This window comes from Bemisia tabaci, chromosome 8 (genome assembly GCF_918797505.1).
Source record: "Bemisia tabaci chromosome 8, PGI_BMITA_v3".
In the NCBI taxonomy this organism is placed as follows: Eukaryota; Metazoa; Arthropoda; class Insecta; order Hemiptera; family Aleyrodidae; genus Bemisia; species Bemisia tabaci.
In genome coordinates this window covers 2,746,298-2,766,261 of record NC_092800.1, presented here as the reverse complement: position 1 = coordinate 2,766,261, position 19,964 = coordinate 2,746,298, and the positions used below count along the sequence as shown (strand labels likewise).

The following is a 19,964-nucleotide window of genomic DNA, read 5'->3' as shown; positions in this document are numbered from 1 at the left end:
TAGAATATCCAGTTACAAAAGTAATATTCAGAAGATCTAACCTCTGTATAAAACTATACTCTCTGTGGCCTTTGGATTTAAATCAAAAACATTTTATTTCCTCCACCCTGTTTAGTGCTTGATTCAGTAGGCTGAAATTTTTATGAAAAACACAAGATGAAAAATTGAAAAAACGATTTTATTGCTAGCTCGTGGAATAAAAAGTAAAAATTTTAAAACTTAAAAACGACATAATAAAATAAATTTCCAACAAGGCACATTTGGAGTGACTAAAGTGCGACTCGCGTCAGTTTACTGATAAGAGTTGAAACTTTAAAGAGCCATCAATGCTTCTGCGGCTCAAATTGGCTGCAAGTTTATCTTGATTGAGAATAAATTCAGGGGTGCAAGAAAAGCCTAATCTTACAACTTGTGGATCGTGGCAAATGTGAGGCAACTCTTGAGACATGAGACAATTTTTAGACGGGATGATCTTTCTTTCCTTTTTTCCATCACTTATAAAAAGTCAGGACAAATCACATGATTTGCCATGAGATCAGTGGGAATCACTGCAACTAGGCAAAAACGTCAGGTCATGAAAAATTGTCATTCATCGTTTGGGAGGTTATAGCATGCCTGAGTAAATGAGCTTAATCATTATTTTTTCTCTTTATTTCTTTTTCATAAGCTGTAATTTGAGTACGTAATTGAGACATTTTTCGGTAAAAGGGCGTATGAGACTTCTGATGGTGCTAAAATTGTGCAATGTATACTTCTCTAGTTGTAAGTAACTTATTCGACAATTCTGCTATGAATTCTTCCCTAAAATTGCTCTAAGATTTTCCTCACTATCGTAAGGAAGTAAATCGACTGTAAAATGAATTTTATCTGCCGCAAACACTATGAAAAATTGCACAATTTCAGCGGCATTGCAAGCCTTATGCGCCCTTTTACCAAAAAAGTCCTCAACTCTTCTTATCCTTTCGAGAACAATAAGAGAAAATGTTTGCTTAATAATGAGTCAATGAGAAACTTGTACATTCCAAGTCTGACTGCACTAAGACCAGATACTGAAATTCGTCAGACACACCATATTTCTTTCAGGTTCATCGCATGTCTGATATTTTTTCAGACACACTCATGGATATTCAAAATTGGAAAGAGCAAGTCTTAACATAAAATGTTAGTTAATGAGTATAAAGTTTCATGAGCTGGCCAAGTTCATGGTAATTTTCACTTTACCTTCAAACATAATAAAATGTGAGCATCCATCGAAAAAGGGACCTTTGTGTTGAAAAAACTAAGGTTGAATTATTGATAATACTGTGTAGAGGAGTATTATACTGACATTTTGAGGCAGGAAACGTCTAAAAATTGAAATTTCCATTTCTAAATGTAGTTTCAAGGAAGCTCTATTGGAAATTTCAATAGGCCATATCCAGGGCTTAAAATTCTCAGATTAAGACGCTTTTTTGCGCCTACAAGAACCAAGGCTTATTCTTTCTTTGAGAGTGTTTTCTATTAATAGCCAAATTCTAAATTTCCATCCAACTCAACAAAATTCTTATCAGTTTTCCGGGGAACAGTTACATACAGAGAAAATTTCATTAAAAACGGCAAAACAGGGATGTAAATTAAAATATAGGTTGAACTGTACGCCTGAATATGGAGGCAACAGTGGCAGTAGGATAATGATTGGCAATTAACACATTTTTGGAGGAGATAATAAGACTCCGATCTTCATTTGCAATGTTGCAAAATTTTCCATGTAACCTCTTGTGATTCTGTGTTATTTTTCTAAGAACTTAACAGAACTTAACAGAGGAAATTGAGTATTTCCCTTGATGAAATAAAATTTGAATCTCATGTTATATAGACAAAACGTCCCACGGTTGACACCAAAAAATTTGAGGGGTGGTTATAGAGATCAAAATAAGACTTGAACTGTGAAAGGATCCGGAAATCAAACCTCTTCAAACTGCAAGTGTGCAAAGTTGCAAAAGAAAAATATGCGATTTATCATAATCGTGAATGTTATAAATTTTTGAAAAATTCTGTAATTTTTGATACCCCCTCCAAAAAAAAAAAAAAATAAATAAATAAAATAATGGGATAAATACTTTGGAAATAATTTCTCGGAAGAAACAAGAATTGACGACTGAAAGGTTGAAATATCTTAAGAATCCTCGAGCTACTTACGTCAAAAGTTTTTTTTTTCCAAATTTTGCGCTGGCAACAAAAATTATAGCCTAGCGTCAAACTGCATGGCTAACCATCCAAAAGAGGATTTATGATAAAAAAAAATGAATATCGTCTTGTAGCGCAGTACCCTGTAGCCTGGAGGAATTTTATTTTAAAGTTCATGTACAAAGAACAAAAATAGTCTCATTTTGGTCTCCGGAATCGCACCTGAAATTTTAGGCATTAATCCTAAGACATTCTATACAACGATAGACCAATAAGTGTTGCTTTCTAATTTCATATGGATATACTCACAATAAAAAAAACATTCTAGTAAGGAAGATCAGGAGAAATTGCATTCAACCATGCCGTGTCGTAAATTCTTACGATTAGTTGATTTTTTCCTCTAACTTCCAACTTTGGCAACTATTTTACCACTCCTGATCTCCTACATTTTTGTTAGCCAACTTCTCTCCATGTTTAAAACAGGCTTGCAATTATTCAAATATAATCACAACATCCCTCGAAAGAGCGAGCGTTATATTTTAACGCGAGTCATTATTCTGTCATTCATATTATGCTTGTCATACCTCTTGACCTACAAACGGTATCACCGTAACTTTCTTTGATTCTTCGGTTGATAATTTAGCCGCTTCATACCTCTGTTTTCGGATGCATTTTGGACAAGATTTTGAATCTTTGAAACATTTTGAATGATAAACGCTGTTGCACTGCGAACACTGGAAGCAAAGAAAGAATAATTTTATTCCACTTAGTTACTTCAATTATTCATAAATTGAGGTTTCTGTTTTGCTTTCTTTTTTTCTTTTTTTATTGATCTACATTTACAACAAATGGGCATGGTAAGTGGGATTCTTGAATTTTTTTATTCCTTGATGGTATTCCCATTTTCTGGAGTCAGGGTCCTCTGAAAATCAGGGTTTTTTCCCTTCTTTCCCCAGACTTCTCTTGTGAAACACAGCATTCATATCCAGAGTTCAGAGCGTGGATGTGACTGTCCATAAGAAAATTGAACTTCTCAAGGGAGTTGCATGTATTATTCCCTTTCAATGGACCACTAGACAAGGTACGAATTTCAGCATTCTGATACATGTTTCTTAACCAAAATTTTACGTAAAACACGATGCACACAACGAAAATTACCGAAATTAACTCCTTACGAAGATATTTAATGATTCTTAATGCGTGAATTCAAACCACCCGCTCATGAAAACTCAATGGTCTACGTGATTCACATCGCGCGCTAAACGTTATCATGACAGTCTCTGCGATATAAAAATCTGGCAACCTCAATCTTGACGCTTTGGCTCAGCTATAGCAAATTGCTAATAGTTTGAACAACACATGATGGAAAATGAACATTGCTCGATTGAGAAGCTTGCTGAAACCGTTGTAGTGGGCGATTTGACTCACGTAGAGTTTTGAGTTTCTTGTGAGCGGGCAGTTCAAATTCCTCGTAACCAATGTGAAATAAAAACGTTAATATCTTCGTTAGGAGTTGGTTTCCGTAATTTTCGTTGTGTGAATCGTGTTCTACGTGAAATTCTGGTTAAGAAACATGTATCAGATCGCTTAAATTCGTACCTTGTCTAGTGGTCCATTCCGAGCTTTTTTTCATATAAAAGTCTGGGCGGTTACAGTTATAAAACTCCCCTCCAAGCAGATCAAAAATTGCCCACTCATTTCTCTTAAAAAAGTTATGAATGTAATTTGGGACCAAAATAAACAAACAACAGCAAATTCCTTCAAAGCCGTTAAAATCCAAGCTGTGAACATGCAATTCTGAAAGGACATTTTAACAGATAAGTCTCAGGTGTTCTGCTAAAGCCTATCGGAATCATTTACACATATGAAAATATGGTGACTGAGAAAAACTTTCAGTTTAAAGAAGAAAATTACGAAGTTCTTCCTCCCATAATCTGCTGCTTGGGGGTCAGATATTGCATTTGATGCGTTCTGAAATTAGAGCAAATAAATAAATAAAACTCCAATTTTCCAATAGGTCTGCGGGTTCTGTGCTTAAAATTTAAGTGGTCCATGGTTGACAAAGTCTTCGAGCCACTCGTAGGATCATCATGAAACACATTATCATTACAACCGTTCAACAACAATAAGAAAGAAAAAGGATTTACAAACCTGATGCGCAGTTTCTAATTGAAAAGGATATATTATTTCTGGATCTTTGCATATCTCACATATAAATCCTTTGGAGTGACAGAAAGAGCAGTCCGTAACATGAGTTGTGGCGAGCGAGACGATTTTCAGCAAAAATGGAATTAAAACACCATTTGCGATTTGAGATAGATCCTGAATCAAACAGAGAGGATAAAATTAAAAAATCTTTGATTGAAATGGTACAAAAAACACCCTGAATACCAGATCTTATAGATCTTATAGATCTTAAGAAGGACCTTAACTACTTGGTGACATTCTCTAACACCTCTTCTTTACTATGACATGAATGATCACTACGTTTAGACTAAAGCTCATTTCAAAATCAATGAAACTGTTGCATGGTTAAAAAGTTACTTTAATTTCGGCGAATTATGTAAATATTCGCTAGAAACATATTAAATGGCTTAAAAAAGCGTGCTTTAAAAGATTGAATTATTTTTAGTTGGAGTGTGAGATATAAAAGTTCCTCAATGGCTGCTCTCTTGCATTGTCATCTCATTGCTTCAACCATCATGGATCCCAAGAATACATGATAATCAAAACGATCAAGGAATGCTTCCCGTTCTCAGGATTTTTACTCTTTGTCTATCGATATTGCTTTGCTGTAGAAATGGGCAAGCGCAGAAATAAAAAAATAAACCATAAAAACTGGATCAAGGGAGCAGCACACGACATCAAAGGACAAAATGTTCGAGAACGTGAACATTCTAGAACATAAACAATCAAGGTGGAATCAAACACAGCAGTCAATTTTCCAAAAACTGTCACAAAGTTTTTGACCAAATTTTGAAGAAAACTAAAAAATGCCGAAAATTCAGCCATGACTGCTCTTGCGATAGCGTGGATAAATAAAACTTACAGCCATTGAGTAAATATTCATGTGCTCGTACAGATATTCGCGCGGCCAGATGAGTTTCTGGAGCTGATCGGAGATGGACTCTCGACATGTGATTAAATACTTTGCAAGGTAATGTAACTGCAGCCGCAGTCGCTAGAGGGTAAAATGAGAGAAAAAAGAATGTTAACATAATAAATAATGAAGGAGAAAACATGAGTAGGTGCTCAAAATACAGAAAAGGTTTCTTGAGCTAGGTATTTTTAGATTACTTCTTATTTCCAAGACTTATAAATGAACATCATTAAGCAGTGTAGTGCAGGGCTTTCTACATAGAGAATATTTGAAAAATACATCAGTGCAATATTTGAGGACTTATAACGTATATTAAATATAAACACATTCACATTACAAGCATGAGATGACAACATAGCTTCAGCAATGACAAATACTCAAGACTGGATTCAACTCCTAAACCACTTAAGTGTTTTTCAACCTTATGGGAATATATCTGTTTTACTGAGTGCAACTCCTGCTAGATGCACCATTCGATCAAATACACTAATCTGCAAGAATTTCAAAGGAAAAACATTCTATCTGTTCAAAATTTTCTGATTTTTTTTTCTTTTGCTATAATTTGAAAATATGTTCGGTAAACCATAATGTTTCCATCAGTGATATGATTAATAAATAAATGAAAAAAAAGTCCAATCAATTTCCAAGAAAAAACTGGGGGAGGAATTTAGGAGAACAGCCGATTAGAAATTATAGAAGTCTAATCCCCCTTGGATTTGTCTCGCACAATCGGGTTATTGGTTTCATTGGTCCTGTTCTTGAATGAACACTTTAGAGATCTTATTTAAAGAAGGCTGTGAGACATAGCATCTCTTTACCTGGGCTCGGTCCAAGTCTGGAACAGCTGAGATCAGTTTTGGATTTATCGTTTTCAGGTTGAAAACTGGATGAAGTTGGATATCAGTCAGAAAATCTGCTGCTTTCCTACAAACAGGATAGAACTGGAAGTCCCAATTAAAAATTACCCTTGCAGGAATCACCGCTGAATCTTCATTATGACAGTCAGGGCAGTAATAACAGCCAAAGTAGTTACAATAACTAAAAAAAAATTAAAAAGACTTTTTAGTGAATAAGAAAAAACTTACTTCAACTTTTGTATGCAACCTAGATTCACAATTTAATTTAATAATCTCATTTTAATTTTTAACAGAACAACGATGCCACTGACTTTCACTAAAATCAACTTCCAACTTCAAAAAAAGCTTACCAACCTGGAACTTCAAAGCTTATCATGAATTAAGTAACATTTTTTTACTAAAAGCTCAAATCAAGCTTTCCACAAGATTTTACAAATTGGCAAGGCAAATGAACGGAATAAAATGAAATTGGAAATACATATTTTATGTGTTAAATTAATGTATCTAAGCTGATAAGAATTGAAAAGAAACGTTGTGAAATCAATGTAAAAAATCAATGAAAAAATGTTCAGTGTAAATTTGGGGTTGATGCACCGTCAAGTAACATACAGCTCGACAACAACCCTCCGTCCTCCTCCCACACCCCTTGTAATCCTTGGTAAAACAATCATGAAGACCTTTCACCTATCAACCCCTCATAGCATTATATAACGCAGGTCTGTACCTAGAAAACGTTGTGGATTTAATAACTGCTTCTTATGAAATTTTAAGCAGTAAGTTCAATACTGTCCTCACTTTCTTCCCTTTACCCACCGATTTTTCTAAAAAAGATTTTCCTAAAAATTGGGCTTTCATTTAAGTTCATCCCAAGAGCGCCAATGATGGTCCACTCAATAGTGCAAGCCATTTATAAGTTTTCACACGCATTGAGAACTAATGAGAATTTTTTTTGTTGATTCATTTCTTTTATTTATTTACTGACCCATTTAAAATTTCAGACTATATTTCAACAATTATAAAAAAGAAAATTAAAAAGTAAGAAGGTCAAACAGTACAGGTGCATGATGAGAGGTGAGGGATAACATAGAAAAATACCAAAAAAAAAATCTAAACAATTGTGATAGAAGAACTTACATTGCTTTTTCGAAATGAATACCAACTAGCTGAGCGCAGTTCTTGCACAAGTAGTTTTGATAGTCCAAGCCTAGCTCAGTTGGAATTTTGTATAAATATTCTATGAGCCCGTTTGATTCCTGAAATATTTTACGAGTAAACGAACATTTTAATATGAATTACACTCAGACCTGGATATGAAGTTGCAGCTAGAAACCATTTACTCCGCTTACTTTGGACAATCAGACAGGTTTAGGCAAAAGAAGTCTAACAATATTGGCACATTTAAAAGGCATGCATCCGGTTAGAGACAATACAGAATAAAGCATAAAATAGTGAATTGTCAAAATAGGTGTTTGACGTAACTCTTGAATAGGGTCAAAAATGTGAAAATCCAACTGATGGGAAATAATCCATTTTTCTGCTCACCATTAGTGCAAAGTTATACCAAGAGCTATGATGAAAGAGTTGGGAGTTGGATCAGAGAGAGTATTTGTAATTATCACTTTGAAATTTTGGCAAGTTTGTAGCTTACAGGCAAAAATTTGAGGAAAATGACTTGAGAAAATGCACTGCCTAGTGACGTCATCTGGCGGCATTTCCCATTTGAACACATATTTTAGCGAATAAGATTGTTTTGCCATATCTTCTCCAATAATTGTTCAATTCATGAACCAAGGGTATTCTCGTGTTCAGTTCACTTAGTAATTTCCACTTCAACACAAAATTCATCAAATTTCAGACACCTGCAAATTCTCTATTCAAGGGTTTCAAGTTTTTCCTAATTTTGTATGTTTTGATTTTCCTGAAGAGCAAGGAAAATAAAAATTTTGATTCCAAGTTTGAAAAATGTATGAAAAACCACCAATCTATTGCATATTTCCTTAGACCAATCGAATTTTAGGATAACTGCAGTAGGCTTACCTCGGATGGACTTTTCATCGTCTCTTCTAACACATCGTAATCTTCATTACCACTTTCGACTAGCTACAAGACAGAAATGAAAAAAAACAGTATTAAAGATTCTGTGATACTTGAGGGAAAAAAGTTTAAACTAACAGTTAAAAGGCCAACTTTACCAGGTCGCTTCCTCCTAAAAAAAGAACAAAAGGAAAGAAGGAAAGGAAGGGACTTTGAAAAAATAGTTTCTCTTTTGATACAATGGAAAAAGCCCAAAACAATTAATTGTAATACAAAATTAAAAATGGGTTTAACATTTTGCATTTCTTTGAAAAACTACGCATTTTTTCCCGATACCGGTATAAATTTTACTAGGAGCAGATCTCTGTCTTCAGTGAAGAGTCAGAGATGCTAGATCTGGCTTCAACAGTTAAGCTCCTAGTGACAATCTTTGAGAGAGGAGAGATTAATTGGGCTTCATTTTGCAATTTGGAACTATAAATTCTAGCCCGGTTTAAAAACAACGTATGTGCCATTAGTTTCCCTATGTACATCAGTGTTTTTCCAGAGGAGCCAAAATTTATAGTTCCAAATTGCAAAATGCAGTCCAATTATGAAATGAAAAAATAAAGAGGCAAAATGTGTACATACATTATCAGAGATTATTTTATAACACGCTGAGATTTCACTATTTTTTGACTTGAGACTATGCAGCAGATCACGTGGTTTCATGGACTCAAAAGCATTCTTTGTCCTGTTGTTCGCCTCTGTATTGTTGTAACTTTTGAGCAATAAGTAGAAACTCTCATTTGTGCTACTTTGGCCGACATTTTGGACGGGATCACAATCACTTTGAACGTCTGTTGCACAATCTTGATTGGCTGATGTTTCAGAGGTGATATTATCTATTCTGCCAGCGGTTATGACCTCTGGATTCGAAGGACTACTTGAGTATTCTTGATTAAGTTTGGATTCAAGAACAGGATCATTAAATTCCGTTTTTTCATCGGATTCTGATTCCTGAGCTGACTCAAACGGAGAATTATGCGTAGGAGTACTTAAAATGATTCGGAGTGCCTCCTCTTCGTTGACTCCGATGGTGATAAGAGATCCGGTGGTTTGCAATGAGGAGACAGACATCATTGAACTGACTGAGTCATCAAATTTTTCCTCAGCGCTCAGCGTTTGAGCAACGTCTGTTGCCACACCTACTGGTGTTGGTTTCATTGCTGGAGTCCACAAGCCAGCCAACATAAGAGGCGAATCTGTCCAAGCGTTCAATAAACTTGAATTGTAAGCTAGTTCAAAGCGGCAGGCCTCTATGCCTTCAATCATTGTGATAGCAATACTTAAGCATTCAGGATCTCGGAGAAACGCTGATGTTTTGTAGTAGTGTCGTAGAGTTCTTGAGTCCTTTTTCATCGTTGCTAGGTAACTTGAGGTCAGCGTCTCGTTCAGAGCTATCCTGAGCCATGCTCGACATCGTCCAATATCCGTTTTAACTTGACTCAGCTTGTTGATCTAAAAAACAAAAGCAATGAAGAGATGCTGTTAAGAGGGTCAAAGAAGTTTAAGGCACGCTTGATTAACAAGACTGCTTGATTAACTGAACTGTCATTCATTAACAATGCTCAGAGGTTGGCGATGGTCGGGTAAGATTAAAAAAAGTTGAGATGATCAATGGACAAGGGTGTTGATAGTTTTAAGAGTAAAACCCTACTCCTACTCAGGTAATTTGCTGAATGTTAGAATTCATTGCCAATGGAAAATTTGGCCTCAGCAAGGTCAAGTTCAGGGTTAAGATTGACTGAATTTACTGCAAACTGTGTTGATTGAATGAGCTTGAAAATTGTCAATATTTTCACCATATTCTGTATGAAATTTTGATGGGGAAACAAACATGCAGTAAGTTCAATTTTGCTTGTTAAATATTTAAAAGAGCATATTCTAAGCTGTAAGAGACAGGTTAATACTTATGAAACTGATTTTCTCAAGTGTCACAAGTAAAGAACCGAAGTTGAGGTACCATGCCATTAGTAAGAGTCTGCTTGGATAAATAAATAAATAAATAGATAGATAGATAAAACAATAAATGGATAAATAAAACGATAGATAAATGAATAAATAAATGGATAGATAAATAAATAAATAAACATAAAAAAAACTTACTAATGAGTGGGAGAGCTTGAGTGTGGGAGAGCTGAATGAGGACAAGAGATTGACGGAGCCAAAAGAACGGAGTTGTATGAAAATTTTTACAAATTACAAAAAAATTCACGATCAAATTTTAAAATAGCCTGAGGGAGGGGGAGGCTGAGTGATGCATTCTTGGGTCAGGGGTGGAAGGACCACGGGAAACAGGGAGCCCACGCTTATATAGACTTGATGACATCGCGGATGGTGAGACAACAAGTCTCTGCATGATTGGCTGGCTGTAATCGATGTAACTATCAATTGCAAGTCTTGTCATTAAAATAATGGATGACGGCTGGTAGATAAAAAAAGTTGGAGATTAAGTTGAAAAGTGAACAATCCAGCCATCACATGGTCAGGTCCGCCTCCTATGGTGTAGTGGTTGTAGCGCTAGCTCTATGATCAGGAGGTCCCCGGTTCAATTCCCGGTCAGGCGACCCGAGTTTGATGGTCGCAAACAATGGTTGCCAGGGACTGGTTCGGTAGGGGCGGAGGGAGGATGGGACTTAAAGCGCAGGATTAGCCCTTGTGGGCTACTTGAAGTAGTAAAAAAAAAAAAAAGAAATATTTAGGGAAATTTAAAAATGGGGTTGAAAAATGAAAGTAAGTACTGATTTCAAGATAGAGGGGAAAAGTTCACTTGAGTAAAATTTTCCCTCCAAGATGTACTGTTTCTTGAAACAAAACTTACGACCAATCGGGAGGCTGCTCTGCGATGATAATGGGTCCAGCTAACCCCAAAATGATTTTGCAGTCGCCTTTCTGATTGGTCAGAGCTATCTTTGCACAAAAAAGCATATTTTCAAGGAATATTCCGCTTAAAGCAACATTTCTCTTTATCATATGAAATCAGTATTGAAGTGAATTCAATGCGCGATGGTTACAAGAATGGACTCACAATTTTTGGCGCCTCTGGATGGCAAAGGATGACCTTTTTGAAGCCTTGAACTTGAGCCTTGACCTTTTAAAAACTTGAAAGGCAAAAATACGGTAATCACTATTTTAAAATCTGCCCTTGTGTCTCTACAGTTTGCCACCCCCAACACTTTGATGCCATGGACCATGGATCATCCCCCCCCCCCTTAAATCCAGCACAAAATGGTTAAAATGAGATCTTTGTTTTTAAGACTACTCCACAACTCCCCGCTTGAACCCCTCTGTTTCTCATAAAAATTAAATACAAGTCCAAGTCCCTCAGAGATACATACATAAAAGTTGCTCCTACAACGCACTCTGGCGCCCTGCAACAACCAAACGCCACATGTGCCTCAGAGATAACTTACAAAAAGCATAATGGGTTACCTGATCGATAACTTCTCGGTGGGAGTAGACTAGAAGGGCTGGCCAGAAATTCGGCTGAGGTAAAGAATCCAAATCGTTTGATAATGCAAATGACATTTTGTTGAAAAATGTTTCTTTCATGCCATGAATGAATATCGCTTCCAGAGCGGTGCAAAGTCCATCAGTCACATTGCTGGCGACGAGTGATGTGTCACTTTCTGCATACTCCAATTGGATCTCTTTGATGCTAATTGAAACCTGCGCTATTATTGACTTTTTTACCGCATGGCTTTGATTTTTTGTGTTCATGATACTGCGAAATAAAGACGTCATTGTTCTGAAAAAAAAAAGCATAAAAGCGTTTGACATTTTTATCAATACTCAGTGAAATTCTCGGGGACAATTTTGAATTCTTCATCTCCCTCAGAGAATGTTTTTAATTAGCCTCCTTAGACTGTACTGTTGCCACTTTATTGATACAGAGATTTTACTTAAGTGTTGAATTTCATTGCTCTTTTTGGCAAAACACATCTAAGTAGGTTCTAACAAATGATTTAATTATTATCGCATTTTAGGTCAAGTTAACTGAGACCTGGCTGACAGCTTAATTATTACTTTCTGGACCTGATTGTAATATAATGTGATTCAAGGTTTTCATTTCTCTCAGAACTGCTACGCCCAGCACCATCCACTTACTTCCTTTCCTGCTCCTGCATGTTTTACACTCTGATCTTTCAAAAATTTAGGGCCGACTCCCAAAACTCAGATATAATGTCCACAGGCACCAAGAGTATCTTCTTTCTGCATCGCTCAGCCATCTGATGTTTGAGGTCCTGATTGAACCACAACTAGTTAAGGTCCTCGCCAAATAAGTTTACGCATTTCTAGAATGCGACATAAGATTGCCTGACATCATTTAAACCTGTAAAGTGAATATAAGAAGCAAAATGGCAAATCTTCTGTTCAGTTTAAAAAGGTGTAAGCTTCTTTGGCTTAGACCGTGGTCTGTATGATAAGTAAAAAAATAGGCGAGCTCTGATTGTAATGTCTTAAATCCCATTGAAGGACCATTGAAAGGTGAGTAGGAATATGTCTGAGTTAGAATGATGCCAGAGTTTAAGGTATGAAACCTAAGGCGCGTCATTCCTCGGCGTCTGGACGCTGGCGAAGAACGCTACTACCGGGTCGGGGGCAAGAAGACGCTCACATTTTGAAGCACAGCACCTAATAAGCGGAATTCGTGGATTTTTTCCACTGCACTGTCAATTACTCGAATTTTCGTTGATCGGACCAGTATGTTCTGAGACACTAAAATGATTGGACGCACTTTTATCAGGAGAGTACGGATTTGATCGACAAGAATTGACCGAAAAATGAAAACGGAATCAATCCACACCGATTCAATGGACAAATTAACGAAGAACCAGTGTCGTTTTGATCAACATGAATCAACCGACAATTAAATTTTAAAAAAAAAAACCAGTATCAATTCAATTGATATGAATCAATCGAAAAACCAAAACGTGAACTGATCGACGTGATTTGATAAACTCATGGCTGTTTTGATTGATTCACGGCTTTTGTCAATTGACTCATGGCTTTATTGATCAATCCACAGGTTTGTCAATCGATTCACAGGTTTGTCGATCGATTCACGGCTTTTATAGATTGATTCACAGGTCTGTTGATCGAACGCAAAACTAAACACGGTCGAAAATCGGTAGGCAAGGCAGCAGAATTTGTCGGTGTCTCCGTTCCGATTTATTAGCAACAGATCGGAGCATCCTTCATTGGCATTTTCCGCAGCGTCTCTCCACCGCTATGGTGCCATCTCCACGCAAAAGAATCAGGTAGATTCATTGGCGTCTAAGGTTCCGTACCTTTATATTTACATGAGTGGATGAGTGTCGATTACATGTTGACAGTGTAAGTTGGCAATCACATAACTCGGTTTGGGGCGTCGCAGACTTCCTGTCACATTCCATTTTCAAAACAGAAATCCACTCTATGGTAATTCTTTGAAACTACCGTGATTTTTCTTCTCTTTGCGAAGAAAATTCTGCATAAATTTCAAGGAATGATGTCAATTTGTTCTCCTTTAAAAAAATAACATATAGGGGGAGATTTTTAGACACCGCAAACGAGATATGTGATTGGCAACTTACGCCGTCGATGTGTCAGAAAGAGAGTTGATGCGACTTCGTGCGAGAGCAAGTTGGACATAAAAAACTTGATGAATATACTTACTGATTATTTTTATCAATTGCCGTGAGAAAAGGGGAAGTAGAGATTCCTTGAGGATTTGAATGCAGAAATAATCATATATTCTCAATCATTATCTCTTTGTTGAATTTTAACCTTTAACCTACACACTGCTGGAACAAAGAATGGAGAGAAGAAATCACAGCACTGATTGACGAGTGAAAATATACAAAACAATAAAAAAAAAATAGTCACTTGTTTAGGGTCTTAAAATAATGAACAACGAGGGAGGTGTAAATTAAAGAGATACTTTTCCATAATTCTCCTCGACTGATTGTGGTTGTGGTTGATAAGAAATTCACAACAATAACATCTGACAGCTGAAGCAGCTGAAGCAGCTGAAGCAGTAATGCTGAACAGTGCTGCTGTGCTGCCAATATGAGCCACCACTGCCATCTGACCTTGAGTTTACTAGAGTACCTGTTGTATAGCGAGAGTATGGACAGATCGCTTCATGGAGGGCTTAGGGCCCAAAAGTGCAGCCACCCTTCTAACCAACTTCTAACGCACAAAATTTCACTGCCAGTCTGCAGATTCCAATTCTAACCATGATGGCAAAGAATGTACAGAAATGAGCGTTCTTCCGCGAAATTGAGTAAATTTATGCAAAAACTGAGTCAAACACGTGCTTAATAAACGACGGTTCGGAACAATAGTATTAGTAAATCGTTCTGGATAATTGAAATTCATAGGTTGGCTGCATTTCTAGGCCCTAACTTTATTCGCAGAAGCATCGGTGAAGGCCTGATGGATTTTCGGAGTTTCACATCTGTCCATACTCTCGCTATACAGGTACTCTAGAGTTTACTACACGAAACACGACATACTTTGCGTCGGTAAAAACTCGTAAATAATCGCTTATTTGTTGATTATAGAGGGTTAGAAACAGAAGTCCACAAGAAACAGTAAGTATTGTCAAGTTAAGGCAAGAACCCGCAAGGAACAAATTACTGTCTCTACCCCACAGTAATTCAGTTAATTTCAATTCGCCTTCAATCCGCAATACAGCAATTGTTGTTACGAAACAAGAATCATGTATAATGTCTTTAGGTAGGAGTAACAGAGTAACGCACTCTCTAGGGATATAAACGAAGTACAGCTTGAGCAGTTTACAAACAGATGACGCTGCGCTGTGTTGCCGCTATTAGTAAACATAAACATAACCTACCTTCATAATATTTCACTTCAGTGTTTTCAGTACCGAAACCGAATCGTTCTTTGCCATTTTTCTTACCCTCCTAACTTCAGGCGTATTGGTGTATCAGTTTATCACAGAAGCATTCATTGTTGATCTAGAACATATCATGGAATGATTTTTCATCTTCAGTATGTCTTCTATCAAACGTAAGAAGAGAAGGCAAGATGACTCTAGAGTCTTCGCTGCTCCCTCTGCCCCTGTGCGAAGAAGCCTAAGGTGTGCAACCAAAACTCCTGTTAAAACTAAGACGGATGAGAAAGGAAGGCGTTCTCTTATTAAAGCAAAGGTATTTTTGTATTACTGTTATCAATCAATTTATTTTTCTTTCTGGTAAGCTGATTGTTTACTTTCCTACTACTTTTTAAGCTAGTTACAACCAAATATGCATACAGTTTGAGCATGCATCAGATAAAGTGGAAGTTGTATACTTTCCATCTGCAAGCGACTGTGTTGCCGTCATCCAAAAGCAATTGAGGACTTACTAAGTGCGATGACGATGCTGCGCTCAAAGACATGAAGATGGAGCACTCGTATCTAATAACACGGGGGAGAAGTGAGGCCAGGCCTGGCGCTCTTTTTTTGTGTGAGTGTGTAAATGAGCGTGGAAACCCATGAGGCAAATGGAATTTTGAGTTGAACTTGTCCTCTTAATTTTTGCACATGTTTTGCTCTGAACTTGTCTGAAATGGCCATAACAAGCAAATTAATAAAGTCAGAAGGGTGAATTGTTATAATAAACCTACTTCAACTCGGTAACAAGTGAGGATCTTACTTACATATAGTTAATTTTTCTGTCGCTCATGGTGGTCCCGCTGGTTCAAACAGGCCGTTACAGTCCCAGATGATCATTACTCCCAAATGAGATCAATCGGTCGATGATGGACCATAAATAATTTCTATTTAAAAAAAATATGCGGGTAAGTGAATTTAATGAAGAATCAATGTAGAATAATTTGATTACGCAATTTTACTCTGTTCCTGCCCTATGTTTGAATTTCAAACTTTTCCCGATTTCGCCGCCAATCCTCTCACCAATCGGAGAGGTGGCCTCATTTTTTTCTTCTAGTGCTCTGTCTTTATGTCTTTGGCTGCGCTACAGTTGTGCGCTGATACCTTACACTAAAATCTTCCTCTGATGGGACATTGCTGAATTTTAATCTGCGCCTGACTGTCAAAATTAGACACTGCCAACTTAATTGGATGCAAGTTCTAATTAAAGTGGTTGTTCGAATTATTGGTTTATGTGGAGCCTAATTAATGTGGTTTCTATTGCTGAAGGGGAAAAGTCTATGATTGACTTCTATATAAGTTTAAGTGGGTCTGAACTCAAGGTAGGGAATGGAAATCCCTAAATTAAAAATAGATTTAAGATAGGGTGTGGACCCAGCACCATTTCTCCACCTTGTTACTAACTGATTATAGTATATGTCCATTTCATTTCTGTTTTTTTAAAAAAACAAAATTTATCTTAAGCTTTTTTATTTTCTTTCTTTTTTAACTAGCCTGATCAATTCAAATCAATCCGGCCTCTGAAAGCACCTCAAGAACAAGCAGGAGTAACGCTTCGGCAAAGTGTGTACAATAAAGTAAGTTCATAATATTATATAGATTACTTCAGTCGATTAAATTTTTAACTTGATAGAGGTAAGTATCACTGACATTCACAAAAAGTCAAATTCCTTGATGAGATAGCAGACTATTGTCCAGCAACAGGTATGATTTCTAAATTTGAACATGAAATTTTGAAGAGTTACAAGAAATTAAATATCCTGTAACCATACATAATTAGAAATGACATGAGGTGCCTCCTTATTATTGACTCTCAAAAACTGTAGTAACTCGGAGCAGTCAGTCTGACGGTCCCTATTTGTTTCAAAATTTTATTTTTCTTCAACAAGTTTTATCCAAAATTGATTTAATTCCCATGTTTGTAAAAAGAGATGTCGAAGTATGTATTTCCCTGCGTATGGTTTCTAACAGCTCAGCCTATCTGAAAGGGAATTCTGCTGCTAAATATGGTGTAATTTATATGAGTCGAGTCACTTTTTCAGAACTTCCATCATGTGCTTTACATTTTGTTCACATTTGTTTTTAATTATTCTCATTTTAGGGTGTTTTGTACTCAGTTGGAGACATTGTATCTGTAAGAGACGCAGAAGACGGATGCCGGTATTTCGCCCAAATAAGGGGCCTGGCAGTTGATCAGTATTGTGAGAAAAGTGCTGCTCTCAGTTGGCTCATCCCTACAACAAATACAGATTTAGATTCAACCGTATTTGATCCGTCAACTTTCACCCTAGGTATGAACTTGTGCCTCTTTTATTACGTAGATGCTCCTCTGTCTTTCTGATGTAAGATATTGATGACCGAGGTGCTGAACTTGTGCCTCCATTGCGTTCCAAAATTTCCGCTCTTATTTTACTTTTTTGAAGAGTAACAAGTCAACGACATAACTTGAAATGTTTACAGGGTGTTCTATCAACAGAGAAGAAAAATCAGGAAAGTTTTCAAGGAATTAATTTGTTAGTTTTCCGAAGAAAAAATATAGTTTGAAAGGAAGTCTACAACACCGATAACAAATGTATATAGTATCGCTCTATGGCCATCGATGTACAAATCATGTTTAATGTTTTCTTTCAGTGAATGCTGAATAGATTTTTAAAAACTTATTGCTTAATTTGTCTAAATGTGATAATTCAATTTTTGATTGATGATCTTATTAAACATGACATTTTTTATGTTTTCTCATTATTAATTCTACTCTTGGAGTTCTAAACAACACTGTATTTTGTTTTAAAAAAAAACGAAAGTTTATTTTAATGAGATTAAATGAGCATAGCTTTTGCTACAAAAAGATTGCTGCTTGATGAATAAGTTTTTCAGACAGAGTTGGTGATTTGAAACCCACTGTCAGTATGAAACTAAAATTATCATTATACAGTCAACTTCTTTTGACTCAAACTGCATAGAGATCAGATTGTTAGTTCTACTTAGAGCGAAATTCCGCTTAAGGGCTTTTTGTTCCTATGAAAAATTCGACGGGACCTTACAAAAGTTTGACTTGAAGGTATATTCCACTTAAAGAGCGTTTGATTTAGAAGAAGTTAACTGTAGTAGGAATAAGCTCATTTGAACATCAATTCCCTCAAAGAGATATGCTGTTTAATGCAACACTATGTATGACCAATCAAGAAAATAACTGTGGATGCATTTTAGAATTTTAGTTTGTCCTGTTATCTGCTCAGCCTCTTGATTTTCTGCTTCCAAGCTTGGAGAGGTCATCTGGTCACCGCCTATTAACCTTACTTTGCTAAGGCTTTAAAGGATAATTTACTCACTAAATGGGCCAATTGCCTACTCAAACTTAAGGCCGCTTATTACGACTTCTCCAAGCTTAGAAGCAGGAAAATAGGAGGCTGCATTATGCTGACGATGGGACCAACTTACATACTTAAAAATTTTGAAAAGAAGGATAGCACTTGAAAATGTTCTAATTCTCTTTCAAGCCTGCATGAACGATGAGAAATGAAACTAAAGAACATTTGTGGAAAATCATTCAACAATGTCTGATAAAAATTGTTTTTTGGGATTTTATATTTCCTGTCATAAATTATTGTTTGTTACTGTTAATAGGAAAAGGAACTTCAGTGGCCCAAAGCAATTTTTTTGGGCATTTTCTACGCCAAAAATCTACGAAACAACATTCCTTTAAGCAGTCTAAAAAGCATCTCCATTTAGAGTTATTCAGAACCAAGGTTCACTTGTGGTTACTCACAAATTGAATAATGTGCTGCTTGCACTTGTATATACTGTAACATCCTATATTTTGAATATTATTTGTCTCAGGTCCAGATGAAGATTTGCTGAGGAAGTTGGATTTCATGACGTTCGTGATGAACGCTCCGTCTGACTACTTCAAGGACCGCACCAATCCCTACCCTCCTATCGAAGTCTCCCCACCGTTTTATAATAGTCTATGGATACGCATCAAAAATCAAGTGCATAGACCACATCGGTCTAAAAGAAAGAAATAATAATTTGCTGCACAACCATTGTAGAACGTGTGAATGTGAAAATTTCCCTGAGTGGATTGAATATTTTAACTGAGTTTTTTGCGCTAGGGAGAGAAGATTCTTGTCTCGTTCAAATGAATTTGTACTAACCCTTGAATTGATTTCGCTCAATTTTTCTTCATTGGCATAACAAATTTTTGTGGAGAAAAGAGACTATCAAGAAGAATACAAGATTGCAAAGAAGTCACCACTGTAAAATACCATTCTAAGAGTTAGACTTTTTTTCAGGGCAAACATTTCCTCGAGTAATGAAATGTTCAGTACTAGAAAATTTGGTACTTTTTCATGCTTTATAATTTTTAGATAAGGTTCTGATGTCGAAATGTATGTCACTATTCCGCCAAGCCCAGCTTTTTGTCATAGAATGAAGACATCTGAATTAAAATTCTGGCATTTGTGTTTGGGATAAGGAGGATGCTGCCCTATTTTTATCAGTTAAAAGAACTAACCTTATCTCCAAGAACATTGTTTTATAGCCGCATCATCGAAAAATTAATTTGAGATTTCCTGTAGTTTTTATTAATTTTTAAAAATTATGTATTTTTCAACATTGAATTGTCTGAACCAAGTAGGTAGTGTATATTTTTTATGGTGTGCCATCATTAAATTTGGGTAGGTGTGAATTGTATTTTAGACCCTTGAGGCAGCCATTTGGCAGAGTCGCAGCTAGTTTCTATGTGCTAGACCCTAGTTTAATAATTACGAGACCCAATATTTTTTTATAAAATTTTTGTCATTTTGTTTAGCTTAAAATAGTTTCCTACTGTCAATAAACTGTTATCTTTATTTCATGTTAACGTCATTTTTTAGTTGATGAAAGC

General features: G+C 36.3%; 2 protein-coding genes across 3 annotated transcripts; one reads left to right on the top strand and one right to left on the bottom strand.

Annotated features, from left to right (window-relative positions):
- Positions 1 to 159: 159 nt before the first annotated feature.
- On the bottom strand, positions 160 to 14,219 carry LOC109032775 (Pleckstrin homology and RUN domain containing M1). Of its 2 annotated transcripts, XM_019045065.2 has the most exons (9): positions 13,858 to 14,219; positions 11,632 to 11,947; positions 8,788 to 9,657; positions 8,161 to 8,223; positions 7,258 to 7,376; positions 6,085 to 6,304; positions 5,216 to 5,347; positions 4,318 to 4,488; positions 160 to 2,900 (listed from the first exon to the last, which is right to left on the bottom strand). In XM_019045065.2, exons 2-9 carry the CDS (start codon positions 11,941 to 11,943, stop codon positions 2,745 to 2,747), a joined length of 2,043 nt encoding a protein of 680 aa, XP_018900610.2. In that variant the 5' UTR covers positions 11,944 to 11,947; positions 13,858 to 14,219; the 3' UTR covers positions 160 to 2,744. The 2 variants fall into 2 exon arrangements, with proteins under 2 accessions (XP_018900610.2, XP_072159747.1); XM_072303646.1 differs by lacking the exons at positions 11,632 to 11,947; positions 13,858 to 14,219 and adding an exon at positions 10,306 to 10,726.
- An 815-nt stretch (positions 14,220 to 15,034) lies between these two features.
- On the top strand, positions 15,035 to 19,929 carry LOC109032770 (GATA zinc finger domain-containing protein 1). The gene is made up of 4 exons (XM_019045054.2): positions 15,035 to 15,356; positions 16,573 to 16,656; positions 17,181 to 17,370; positions 18,917 to 19,929. Exons 1-4 carry the CDS (start codon positions 15,201 to 15,203, stop codon positions 19,102 to 19,104), a joined length of 618 nt encoding a protein of 205 aa, XP_018900599.1. The 5' UTR covers positions 15,035 to 15,200; the 3' UTR covers positions 19,105 to 19,929.
- The last annotated feature ends 35 nt before the right edge of the window (positions 19,930 to 19,964 follow it).